The 13,648-nt window shown below is 42.1% G+C and overlaps 1 protein-coding gene across 2 annotated transcripts in view; it reads right to left on the bottom strand.

Moving 5' to 3' along the window:
- Positions 1-2,233: 2,233 nt before the first annotated feature.
- The window catches only part of SLC6A8 (solute carrier family 6 member 8), a 134,740-nt gene continuing 123,325 nt past the window's right edge, over positions 2,234-13,648 (bottom strand). For both annotated transcript variants that reach the window (XM_068248352.1, XM_068248351.1), the window contains exons 12-13: positions 10,852-11,022; positions 2,234-10,177 (exon numbers count right to left, since the gene is read on the bottom strand). In XM_068248352.1, coding sequence (XP_068104453.1) covers positions 10,040-10,177; positions 10,852-11,022 — 309 coding nt within the window. In that variant the 3' untranslated portion in view covers positions 2,234-10,039. The remainder of the gene's footprint in view (positions 10,178-10,851; positions 11,023-13,648) is intronic.

Below are 13,648 nucleotides of genomic sequence, written 5' to 3'. Positions count from 1 at the left end.
CTTCTACTGCCTGCCGACCACAAAAAGAACATGCAGATAAAGACTGCTGTAATTAGCAGTAGCAATCAGCAAACAAAAGATAGGGTGGGTGGGTGTTGTGGGTGGTGGTGAGATAGGACACTGTGCTTCAAACAGTTAAGGGAAGTCACACTTGATTACATCCGCACCTTCCATTGGATAAAAAAGGGAAGGAAGGGGTAGAAATGGCAGCTCCTATAGCTATTAGAAACCAGGACTAGCTGCAGAAAAAAAGAAAAGCTGCTTGGGTCCCCTTTAAGGGCCAACAGATTCAAAATACTTTGTGAAAATTGTTTTCGTAAACTCTTTTTCTGTCTGAGATTGGTAAGATTAAACAACTAAGATTGTACAGTGTATGGCCAACCTAATACTCCTGGATGACATTATATAATAAGGACGAGATCAGTTTTGATAAATTGAAATCCCCTATCCTTGCTCTCTGTTTTCTGAAAAAAAAAAAAAATTCTCTGAAGGCTTATTTAAGACCACTCTAGGCGTAAGTGATTTCATTGGAGGGACAATTGACTCCATGCTGTATGCATATTGATACCAACGAACGTTTGGGATAAAACTTGACAAAGCTGTACATTAGCACTTTTTGAGCTTGGTAGAATTAAAAATAAATGCCACTTTGGGTTTCCCCAGTTTCCTGCTATAAACAAAAACACACAGATGACTTTCCAAGCATCAAGAGAGCTTTCCACAAACATGAAGATGGTCAACCAGATACTGGCAGGGCTTAGCAGAGATGTTTCTACACTGTAGCACAGCGGTGCGTTTATCTACCGGTCAGTCCGACACTGAGGCTACCATTGCAGGTCTCCTTCTGAAAATGCCCCTTTCTCTGCTGTCACGCATACAGTGTCAGCTTTCCAAACAAATATCCCAGAACTTGCAGCCCTGCCTCCTTCATGTATGGCCTACTTCTAGAGATGGATTGTGGTGAAATGGGGCCCTAGGCAAGATAGAAGCTTTGGCGCACCCCTACTTATCACCTGGCTTTTTCACTAAGACTTGGTGGGGGCTAGGGTCTGTCAGACCCCTGGGCAGTTTCCAGGCCCTATGAACCTTACTAAGTTGTCTTGTTGATGATCTGGCTCTCCCCACTTCAAGTACAACAAAGTCCCCCCTTCTATGTGCAGTAGCCCATCCTTTCATGTAATATACAGTAGAGGCCCCAATTCCATGTGCAGCCCCTCCCCATCCTCACCCATACCCAATCTGATCCCATTTACAGATCCTACTCTATATGTAGTTCCTGTGTCCAGGCGCCGCTTAACTCGATGTGCGGCCCAAACTCTAGGCGCAGCTCTTTCAGGTCTAGATTTCTCTTAATTCTGAGTGCAATCTATTCCTATCACAAATTCCCCATATCAAGCCTTCCTGTTCCATTAGAAGCACTTCCTGCCTTCTTTTTGTAACCCCATTACCACCATTTATCTACATCATGCCCCCTAAGGGCAAGGATGTCCAACTCCTGTCCACAAGAGCCATATCCATGCCAGTGTTTAGGATGGAAAGAGAAACAGAGAAATGTGTTCTGCTTGATAATCCACACCTTTCCTGATTCAGTCCCATCGCTTTCATTTGAGATGCTGTGCCAATAATGTGGGAGGAACTCGGCCCTTGAGGTTTGGAGATGGACATCCCTGCCTTAGGCCACAGTCTGTGCTGCCTTTGCAGGAATCTCACCTTGTGCATGACAGCTAGAGAAAAAACATTTACAGATTTAAGACATGATTGGCAGCCTCAATATCGTCATGTTGTTTCCTTCAAGGACCACTACCACGAAAAATGTAACATTTGAAATACATGCAAACGCATACAAATAAGAAGTAGATCTCTTCCAGAGTAAAATGAGCTATAAATTACTTCTCTTATGTTGCTATCCCTTACAGTAGTTAGTGAAAATCTGACAGGTTTTGGACTAGCCCATCTCCTCATGGGGGAATCTCAGGGTTTTCTTCATTTTCAGAAGCACTTCGTAAACAGGAGTTGTTCAGTCCAACAGTCAAAATAGTGTGCAAACAGGAAGGAGGGTGACCTGAATTTTTGTACAGATCCATTCAAGGGACAGCTTTTGTAAAGAATAAAGGAAATACTGAGAATCTCCCATGAGGAGATGAAATAGTCCCAAATCTGTCAGATTTCTACTACTTACTGTAAGTGACAGCAACATAGGAAAAAGGTAATTTATGGTTCATTTTACTCTGGAAGAAACACGCTTCTTATTTGTAGATGGTTACATGGATTTAAATTTTTTTTGCAATAGTGGTCCTTTAAATGCTGCTCCTTCAATACTTCATGACAGTTTTTGTTCTTAAATAATAATACTTCCAAAACGACCTCAGTTTGCACCATTATGCATTTGCCCTTCAAACCTGAGTCACAAATAATTTTGACTTGTAAACCGTCCTGCGCTCTTTTGATATTAGTGTTTCGAGTACCTCTGCCATACATTGTAAATTGCATACTTAAAAACATAATACAAGATATGCGTTGCTTGGGAGTATATAAAAATAGCAATACTTTGCCCACACAGCACCATCAAGATGTACATAACCCTTAGTCCGAACCACATTACATAGTAATGCATTGTTTAAAATATGCACCGCATCCTACAGAAGTCCTAAAATACAATCCAGAGTCTTTAGAAAACCAGCGGTTCTCAATACTGACAAAAGTGCAATTCATGCTTTGAGCTTCTTGAGATACTCAATGGCTTAATCTCAACAATTCACAGTCTTTTCTTACATGTTTCATGTATGCTGGTGAATTAATATTCAAGAACGCAAAGGTCGAAAAGTTGAAGAATTTAGAATATGAAACACAAAAGGCAAAGCAATAAAAACAATTTTATAAAAAAAAAAAAAAAAAAAAAAAAGATTTCAAACAAATTTAATACAAATATGTACAGAAGCTGTATGCAAGAAACATAACATACTCCAAAGTGAAGGAACAAGAGTACCAAAAATATAAATTGAATTGTGTTTGTGAGAATGGAGAGCAGAGTAACCAATCAGACTCCCACCTAATTATTCAACTACACTAAAGACAAAGGAGGCTGGAAGCTGATGGTTGATGGGCAAATGGAACATTTTATCACCTATGAGACTTGCCTCCGAGAGATCCGTGGTGTTTCATCTCAAACCTTCATGGCCAGCCCAACCGACTGTTCCAACCTGTGGTCCAGCACTTGAGATTGGCGGCCTTTTGTAGGCTATAAAAGGCCAAGATCGATCATTTTCTTGGCCTAACCAGCTCCATTGTGCGAGGCAATCTCAAAAATCGTAAATCTTGTACAATCTAGATTTACTGGTGATCATTCATAAACCAAAGTAATCTGAGCGTAAGATAAATAAGAAGTTAACCTATAAGGAACATATGTACCCAGACAATCAATAAAAAGATTAACTTACTGCTAACTTAACATTATCTACAACAATCATTACCCACAAACATTATAGTCTGCACATTCTTCCTCATTATTCATTATCTAATAGGTCCTGACCGTGTTGCTTCTAGTCTGAGGACACTTTGCTGTAGTCTGCTAGGAGGCTTGGTTCTCTCAAAGCTGGCATTTCTGCTTTGGAAATATTTCTAGGCGACAGATCTCCGCAATTGAGGTTGCAATTGTACCTAAGTGGTGTCACCACTAATGACTTATTACTCTCTCCCTAAATTTCAATCTACTTTTGTTTATAGAGCGTGAACTGGAGGAAGAGGACCTGTCCTGGTGCAGGAGGCAGAATGAGACTCTGTGGCAAAAGTGATTGGAAATTCAAGAGAGGACGTTATTATCTTTGTTTTATAAAGTGTCAACAGTGTTGTGCAAATTAATATGAGGTGCAAATAACATATCGGTGTACATACAGTAAGTACACATTTTAAAACAGGAGGAGAAAAGCACTCTGCCCAGTTGAGTTCACAATTCTAAGATGTGGGGGAAGGGGGATATATATATAGCATACATTAGGTAGGAGAGATGGGACTGTGGATAGTTAGTAATGTAGGGTTAGTCCAGAGAGGTTGATCAGTGGATTAATTTGAAGACGTATTTAAATGTGTTAGAGGTAAGAGCAAGGTTAATAGGCTGAGGGAGGGAGTTTCACAGGGTAGGGTCAGCTCTAGAGAAGTCTTGGAGCCATGCATAAGAAGGAGATATGAGAGAGGGCTCATTTATGCAAAGTGTTGGAAATGTAAGTGGGAGGAGCTCCAAAATGATTTCAAGTCTAAGCATAGCTTACATTTGATTTTGCAGTGAACTGGAAGGCAGAGAGGAGCAGTGGATTAGGAGTACTGAGAAAGTAAGTCTAGCTGGGGCATTTACGATAGACTTCAGAGGAAAGAGGGAAGTCAGTGGAATATTAGATAAGACGATGTTGGGGTTATTGCAACAAGATGTAAGGAAAGCGTCTATTTAGGACTTCTTTCCACTGGGAGCCAAGGCCGTATACGAATCGCTATGCCCCGCCATGCACAGCTGTAGTGATTTGGCTGCATGCTGCTGGACGGCAGGCCATGTATTAGAGAGGCAGCATTTTCCTGTATATCTCACATGCAGGGAAACGCTGTGAATCTGGCCCTAAGTAGAAATAAGCTCTAAGAGTATGATGGTCCATAGAGATGAGGGTGAAGCATTTTGGAACCAACTGATGTTAGAGATTTTCTTGGCGGAGGGATGCTAGTGCTAAAGGAGACACCAAGGCAGTGTGTCTGTAAAGTCGGGAAAATGCCACTGGAGTTCCCAAGTGCTTTGAAAAGACAGAGAGTAGCCTGCCAATAATATTTCTACCCAAGACTGAAATACCAGACCTGAGAGACATAACCCCTTAAGAAGCAGATGGGTAGGGTGTGACAACCATAAAAAAGGCATGCATATGTATGCACTTGATTGGCTTGGTAAGAACAATTTTTTTTAGGAAACAGGAGGGGGAGGAGAGCAAAATGACTCTCTTGCGAAAAAGTCCATAAGATCGGTAATAGTTTTCCACCTTCATTCAGATCAATACCCGTTATTATAGACCAGCTCACTCTCTTAAACAAATGAGAATCCCATCGAAAGACACATGGAGACGTAATAGTGCACTTGATTATGCAATACAGTAAAACCTTGGACTGCAAGTAACTTGGTTTAAGAGCGCTTTGCAAGGCAAGCAAAAAATGTTAAAATTTTGACTTGATAGACAAGCAGATGTGATGATGCGTGTTATGACACGTGTATAACTTCTGTATACATACGCCACGTCAACACCACTGAGCCAATGGCTCCTCTCCCTTTGATGCCGCAGGATTGCACTTAATTGTACTTATTGTGAGTGAATTAGGCAAAAGCAACTGTCATTGGATAAGTTAATCACACAGAAAAAGCTTGGTGTGATCCAACAGATAGCAATGATTCTATTAGTTGTACAGTAGTAACTTTTTTTATTTTACGTTTTTACTTCATACGGTATAGTACTTTGTATTAAATATTTTTCTATAAATGTTTTTGGATTGTGGAATCATCTGAGTTTTCATGAATCCTTATAGGGAAATTTGCTTTGATATAAGAGTGCTTTGGATTACAAGCACGTTTCCCGAACAAACTTTGTTTGCAAACCAAGGTTCCACTGTACGTTATTTACTTTCAGGGTTGGATAGGAACTCAATAGTTGATGAAAGCAGCCTACTAATTCACTAGGAAGCTTGTATTATTTTATCTCCTAGCACCACAAATGATAACATGTAGTGTTGATAGCCAAGTCCAGAGAGTGTAATAAGTCTCAGCTATCATTCCTTCAAGCAGGACTGTGGACACTGGATGGAGTTTATCATTTAAAATGTTTCTTATGTACCCGATATCGCCCCCTGTTCCTCTTGACTGTTAGCTTGAATAAGTAGTTATCTCTCATAGTACACTTTGTTCTTTGATTATGGATTACATATATTTCATTTTCACTTTGTATCTAGATTTAGTCTTCATTAAAGCAACATAGGAGATGAGAGTGCTAGGGAAAGCTGGCCAAAGCTATAAAAATCAAATATTACATTTAAAAGCCTCTGTAAGGTGTGGATAGAATAATCATCTGACACAGGAGACCAGGGTTTGAATCTTGGCTCTTCCTGTTCAGTAAGTCAGCACCTCTTCAGTAAAGAGTCCTTGGGCAAGACTTCCTAACACTGCTACTGACTACTGAGCCTGCCCTAGTGGCTGCAGCTCCGGGCCCTTTGAGTCCCCCAGGAGAAACCCACAGTATAAAGGTTGTTTGTCTTGCCTAAGGTAACCAGATCTTGTGAAATGCTGTTTTTTTTGCTTTTTAAAGGTGTCAAAAATGGTAACCAGTGTTTTCTCAGCAGAACCCGACAATTCTATTGTCTGCAGCTCAAAACCTCATTCCATTCTGACTGCAGTAGTCGGGCAGGCATTTCAGAAAGTCTGATTACCCCCGGTTTGTAAATTACAAATCTTATACTAACCCAGTGCCTAGTCCAGTGAAGGGTAATGGGAGTTCTCCTTTAAATACATCAAAGAATAGTCAATTCAATCTCAAAGTTATGATCATTTGTGCTTTTGTCTCCACTTTAGCCAGCTCTCTCAATAACTATACAGTAGCGGAGGCCATGGCACCTCTCCTGGCTCTGCAGGAGTTAATGGCAGTGCTTAGCAACGAGCCAGTAAAATGAGACCCTCCACAGAACAAGTGGAGAAAGTAGCATTCGCAGTCATGTGACCATAAGTATGACATGGAATTAAAGTAATTCTGAATATGCAGTAATTGTTTTAAGCACTGAGCAGTAATGAGTAGGTAACCTGGGGTTCATTTTTGCTGAGACTACTATTTAACTGTAAAAACAGGGGTATAGGGTAGAGTTTCTACCTAGTGAGGTGTACATTGTACAGTATCCTCTTCAGAGAGGGCTTGTATTTTTTTTTTTAGGACCATTGACTGTGAAATGCATATGTATAGTCTTAGGTAGCCATATAGTCCAAGCTTGTTTCTGCTTAGAATTAGAAAAAATAAATGCAGAGTTAGAACAATTAAAATAGATCTGGTAATATCAGAAAAGTTCACAAACCTCCTCTTTGCCTGGGTTTAATTCACAGTAACTAGCTATTACTTCATCCCCTCCCCCCCAAAAAATCATTATGACTTTACTTCTTTATACAAAATATAATAACCATAACACACACTTAGCCCTGCATGTCCCTTTCTTTCCCCAAATCACAAAATATAATTGTTTTTATTCGTTTTCCATAAAAATCTCTGTACATTTCTACCAAAAAAATAATTACATTTTTTTTGCGGCACAAAAATATTTATAGCAAAATTAAAAATTTGCATCTTTTTAAAAGCTGATTGTGAGTATTGCTGCCAAGGGCGCCGGGGTGGGAAGCACAGAGTTTTGTAGTGAATCATTATGAGCACACATGTATACAGCTTAATTTGGGGTAATATTCATAGTCTGTCTATCTAAGCACTAATGACACTTACTTTAAGTAATACTGCAAGTTTTTTGTTTGTTTGTTCTAGAAATAGTCAATAAGCCCCACAATGCATCACACCAAAGACAATTATCTTTTTTCTGTGCAAGGACATTGGAAGGACAATAAAACATTTCAGGCCTGTACCATCGAAGTGGACTACCCTGTGTTTGGCTGCTTTGTATGGCTTGAGCAATCTCAGCCTTTCGCAGCATCGCTCTACGATGCAGTGAGGCAGGATAAAAACTTTCAAGGAAGGCAACAGACGGCCTCCGGGGAAGTCTTCTTCATGCTTACACACACATCATTTGTCCCAATATGGATAGTTTGGATAGAGTAGGGACAGTGGGTAACAGAGAAGTCTTATTGAGGCATTGTGGCTTCACATACTTGTATATCTGCAAATAAGTGCAACAAGATGAAAGTATATATAGACCATGTTTTAGAAGGCTGAGGTGGGAGCCTCTTTTATTGTACATTGGATGCTAACCTTCTGCATTTTAGTGTATTGCCACCCTATAAATACTGTACAAGTCAAAGGTGGGTATAGCAATATGTAGTGCAGTGCATGGAGTTGCGAAAGGGTCCTTGCACTTCTAGTTTTCAGAAGAAACACAGATCTCTGTTTAGGTCTTTGTTGCTAATATTTCCTCTCATTTCCTTTCCCCATGACACTCAGGATATAACAAAATTCACTAGGAAGCAGGAGACACGGTCATCGGACTCTGTAGTGGCTCCAAAGAAGTAAGTGAAGAACATTTTAGCAGTGCAAGAAGTAAGCAACGAGGAAGGAGCTAATGAGGTGAAATAGTACCAATGGGTGGCGCAGACAGCAACAGGACCATAACAGAGGTGCTAACCAATTTCTACCCCACATAAAATGTTTCATTCAAGTTCCACAGATATCCTTACATGGGCACATGGGTAGAAATACTGGGTAATTGTAAATGGGATGTGTTAAGTTTGAAATCTCTGTTCCCTTAAGACCCAGAGGGCCTTTGAGGCAGCTTTTGGGCCCGTATTCCTTCAACGCTTTGTTAGATAATTAGGGCTAAACACACAATGAACATGTAACCAGAACTGGTTAAACGTTGTCTTTTGCATTGGTTGATGCATAGATTAGTAGGCCTGATTTATCAAAAGAAAAAAAAAGGTCTGAAATTAAGCAGCCAATCAAATTCCTCTTTTCACTCTCCAAGTACACATTAAAAAAACACCAGTGGAATGATTTGATTGGTTGCTAGAAGTTATTAGCGTTCCATCATACATTATGATAAATGAGGCCTGACGTTTCTAGAGGCACAAATCGGCCACCTGCCACAGCATTGTCTATAGCAGCAGATTTCCCTGTTCGCTAGGGACGGGTACAAGCAGCAATCTGGTAGGATACATGTCGGTTGATACCGGTTCCCTCTGGGTGACCTGTTCACACAACATACATGTACACATATACTGACAGAAAAATAAAAAAAAGTGCAATGATGAATTTACCAAACATGACATAAGAACACCTGACAATGGCAACCGGCTGTATTGCAGCGCATGAGGGAAAATAACAGAGCTGGCAACGGGATGTTGATATCTACGGGGGGTTAATCCTGCCAGAGCTAAAACTCACTGTTTAACATAACCCTCGTTGCTGGCACCGACTAACGTAGGCAGGCCAAGGCTTGCAAAACACGAGTGTTGTTTACACTGGCAAGCGCCACGTTGCAGTGCATTCTGGGAGCCGGGCATACTATTTGTTTGTAGGGATATTTTAGGATAAGTGTTCCTGGTAGTAAAGGAAGATGAGGATTTGTTTTGATATCCCAGTAGCATTTGGCAAGCCCCGTACATGGCAGATCTTCTCAGTAATAGCCAGGATCCCTATACCCGTTTGGCATGAATATTATCTTTGAACGTTTTCAGGTCTGTACATCTCCTCCATTAAAGCTATCCAGAGCTAACATTGAATGTAACTTAATAAGCAACATATTACAGGCAAGCATGGTACAGATTTGGTGAAATTCTCCATTAGCTCGCTATATTTCCTCAAGATATAACAAGTGGTTACTCATCCACTACCGGCCACTAGTCTCTCATGCAGCATAACCCAGACTGATTGGGAGGAGGGACCTTCATGAATCATACATGTAGTCTAGCAGCTCTGGTTAGCTAAGTCAAGATCATATTTTAAGTGGATGATGAGGATTTCACCAATCTTACCACTTCTTTAACATATTTCCAAGAAAACAGGAAATACTTGAATGGGTATTCCACTTTCTTAGGCTTTGGCTTTTGTTGTGTTTAAGTTAACTATCCTAATTTTGTTCTGAAGCTTCACCTATCTTCTTTGAAATGGGCCTTGTTTAGAGGATCAGTAGAAGTCATGTTTTTGCTTTCCAGAGGAATCTGCTAAGTGGAACCAGAATGTTCATTTTTTTCTCACTTGAGTAGTTACAAGAGATGTAGCACTGGGTAATTTGTGTCAGTTCTTGTCAGTCTGGATCAGCGGGGAGATGGAACTAGAGGCAGGAGCAGAACATCAGAGGAACACAGCTGGTGGAGGTCACTTCACATCACACTCTCAAAGATGATTACTTTGTTGTCGGACCCAGGGCTCAAGCTGGTCAAGCTCTTAATGTCTGGATCAGGTGCCATGTACTCTAAATGGTGAGCTCCCCAGACAGGTTCAGTCAAATGCTGCCAACGCTGTAAGAGAACACAAGCAAGGTTGAACAGATTAGAGAGAAGAGGTAGTCATAGTTAGACCCAATCAGACGTATAAGCAAGTCAAAGTTGGAATTTCAAAAAGTAGCAGATCACTTTATTGGTATGGATCTCTTCATATGGTAGATCCAAAGGGTGAAGTCTCTTTTATTGGTTTTGGTCAGATACTATATAGCTAATGCTAACTGTGTTCTGAATTGTGCAAAATCTATTTAATCAATGCCTTGCGAACACTGGAGGCCATAATTCAAGTCCCAGATGTGAGACAAGAGATAAGGAACAGCAATAAAAACCATATATCAACCATATATCAAATACAAAAATGTTTTAGCTCTTTGAGTTTATGCAAATTTATGCAAATTTGTATGCAAATATATGCACTTTCAAAATGGACCAATCGATTTAAACCTGGGTTGAAACGGATTGGTCCACTTTCAAACTGCATATATTTGCATAAACATTTACATCAACTCAGAAGTATTTGCATCTCATTGATCATCCCTAATTTTAGCTGGAGTTGGCCTTTGGCATCAAACCATATTCTAATATATTTCATAGTCTCATATTTTCCTAAAAGGGCCTCTCTAATGCATCTTGATACTTGCAATAGCTACAAGTACAGTTTCACCCATTGTATTGTTCATCAGGTAACTTACTTCTTTCAGGGTCCCCTTGGCACGTGTGAGTTTATAGATGAAGGTCACCGGAACACACAGCATGGACGACAGAGCAAAGCACCAGCCGATGGCTTCACCCCACCACGGGTAGGTGTAGGTCTTATTGTACGTCAGAGGTTTGTAGTTCACCAAGTTGAAGATAAATATGGCCTGTGTGGAGGAATGCAAGACACTGGTTACAAAATAACTCCATGGCTATTTCCTGCTGTAGCTTGGTTGAATTCAGAAGATAGCTCTCATATGCTCCTGGGAAAATGGTTTGTATTACAGACTCTTTCTGAATGGCACAAGAGGGAACTTACACCAAATGTAGGGTTACATAAAGACTTTTTCCGTCCCCCATCTTTGTCTTAAAGATAAACTGTGATCAAGAACTTCATCCCAATCAGTATCTGATACCCCCTTTCCCAGGAGAAATATTTTCCTTTTCACAAATGAATCATCAGGGGGTTCTGTATGGCTGATATTGTGGTGAAAACCCTCCCACAGTGTGATGTCAGGACCATGGTCCTGACTGTTTACTGTCTGTGAGCCTCATTGCATTGTGGGAAATAACAGCTGTTTACAGATGGCCCAAAGGGCCAAAATAGCAAGCAACATCTCTTTCTACTGACATCACCTGCAAGCAGAAAAAATGTCACCATTTGGTAAATGTCAGAATGTAAATCAGGGAAAGACTTTACAATGGGAAAACACTGACTGAATCATTTATACATAATTATTGTAAAAATGAAGCACTTTTTTTTATTAGACTTTCTTGAGTCGGATCATGTCAGAAAGTAGGGTGGAGGAGCATCCATGCAAAAGGAAAAATAGCTGTGTGCCCAAGCCTTGAATCCCAGTACCATCAGGACCCCTCGGTCCAATATGCAAAAGAGGCTGGCACCACAAAAATATTAGCTCTTTATTGATTTGTCATTAAAATGACATATAAGTCAGCAAGTAATAAAAAAAATTGCCAATTTTTTGATGACTTGCTGACTTATTTGTCATTTTAATGACAAACCAATAAAGAGCTAATATTTTATTTTTGTGATGCCAGCCTCTTTTGCACATTGGATTGAGTGGGATCATGAAATATTGGTTCAGGAGACATTACCCCTGTGTGCATGGCCGTTTCTACGGCCGTGCGGGGCGTGCCGCCGCCCGGGGCGCTGCTGGGAGGGGGGCGCTGTGATGGAGGGGGGAGTCGCAGCCGCGGGGAGGGCAGCCCGACCTCTCCCTCCCTCTCCCCGGGCCGCCCTCCATGCGATCCCCCCTTGGACGGACTCGGAGTGCAGAGTTATTATGCGCAGGGAAGCGCTATAGAAAACTACTCACCTCGCTGGCTCCACGCGCTGCTCTCTCGCCGCCAGTCTCCTCTCTCTGCCTACACGCTGATACACACACACGCTGCTTCCTGTTTAGCAGCGTGTGTATCAGCGTGTAGGCAGAGAGATGAGACTGGCGGCGAGAGAGCAGCGCGTGGAGCCAGCGAGGTGAGTAGTTTTCTATAGCGCCTCCCTGCGCATTACTCTGCACTCCGTCCGAGGAGGGATCGCATGGAGGGCGGCCCGGGGAGAGGGAGGGAGAGGTCAGGCTGCCCTCCCCGCGGCTGCGGCTCCCCCCTCCATCATGTGGGGCACCTACCTAACCTATATTGGGGCAGCTACCTATCTAACCTATCCTGGGGGGCACCTACCTATCTAACCTATCCTGGGGGGCACCTACCTAATCTAACCTATACTGGGGGGCACCTACCTAATCTAACCTATACTGGGGGGCAGATACCTAATCTAACCTATACTGGGGGGCAGCTACCTAATCTAACCTAAACTGGGGGGCACCTACCTAATCTAACCTATACTGGGGGGCACCTACCTAATCTAACCTATACTGGGGAGCACCTATCTAATCTAACCTATACTGGGGGGCACCTACCTAATCTAACCTATACTGGGGGGCACCTACCTAATCTAACCTATACTGGGGGGCAGCTACCTAATCTAACCTATACTGAGGGGGCAGCTACCTAATCTAACCTATACTGGGGGGCACATACCTATCTAACCTATACTGGGGGGCACCTACCTATCTAACCTATACTGGGGGCACCTACCTATCTAACCTATCCTGGGGGGCACCTACCTAATCTAACCTATACTGGGGGGCACCTACCTAATCTAACCTATACTGGGGGGCACCTACCTATCTAACCTATACTGGGGGGCACCTACCTAATCTAACCTATACTGGGGGGCACCTACCTAATCTAACCTATACTGGGAGGCACCTACCTAATCTAACCTATACTGAGGGGGCAGCTACCTAATCTAACCTATACTGGGGGGCACCTACCTATCTAACATATACTGGGGGGCACCTACCTATCTAACCAATACTGGGGGGCACCTACCTATCTAACCTATACTGGGGGGCAGCTACCTATCTAACCTATACTGGGGGGCAGCTACCTATCTAACCTATACTGGGGGCACCTACCTAACCTATACTGGGGGGCAGCTACCTATCTAAACTGGGGGGCAGCTACCTAATCTAACCTATACGGAGGGGGCAGCTACCTAATCTAACCTATACTGGGGGGCAGCTACCTATCTAACATATACTGGGGGGCACCTACCTATCTAACCTATACTGGGGGGCACCTACCTATTCTATACTGGGGGGCAGCTACCTATCTAACCTATACTGGGGGGCACCTTCCTATCTAACCTATAGTGGGAGCATTAACTTATCTAACCTGTATTGGGGGCACCTACCTACCTAGCTAGTCTAT

The sequence above is a fragment of the Hyperolius riggenbachi genome, chromosome 8 (assembly GCF_040937935.1).
Source record: "Hyperolius riggenbachi isolate aHypRig1 chromosome 8, aHypRig1.pri, whole genome shotgun sequence".
NCBI classification, from domain to species: domain Eukaryota; kingdom Metazoa; phylum Chordata; class Amphibia; order Anura; family Hyperoliidae; genus Hyperolius; species Hyperolius riggenbachi.
Note: the sequence above shows the minus strand (reverse complement) of the source record. Positions and strands in the feature narration are given on the sequence as shown.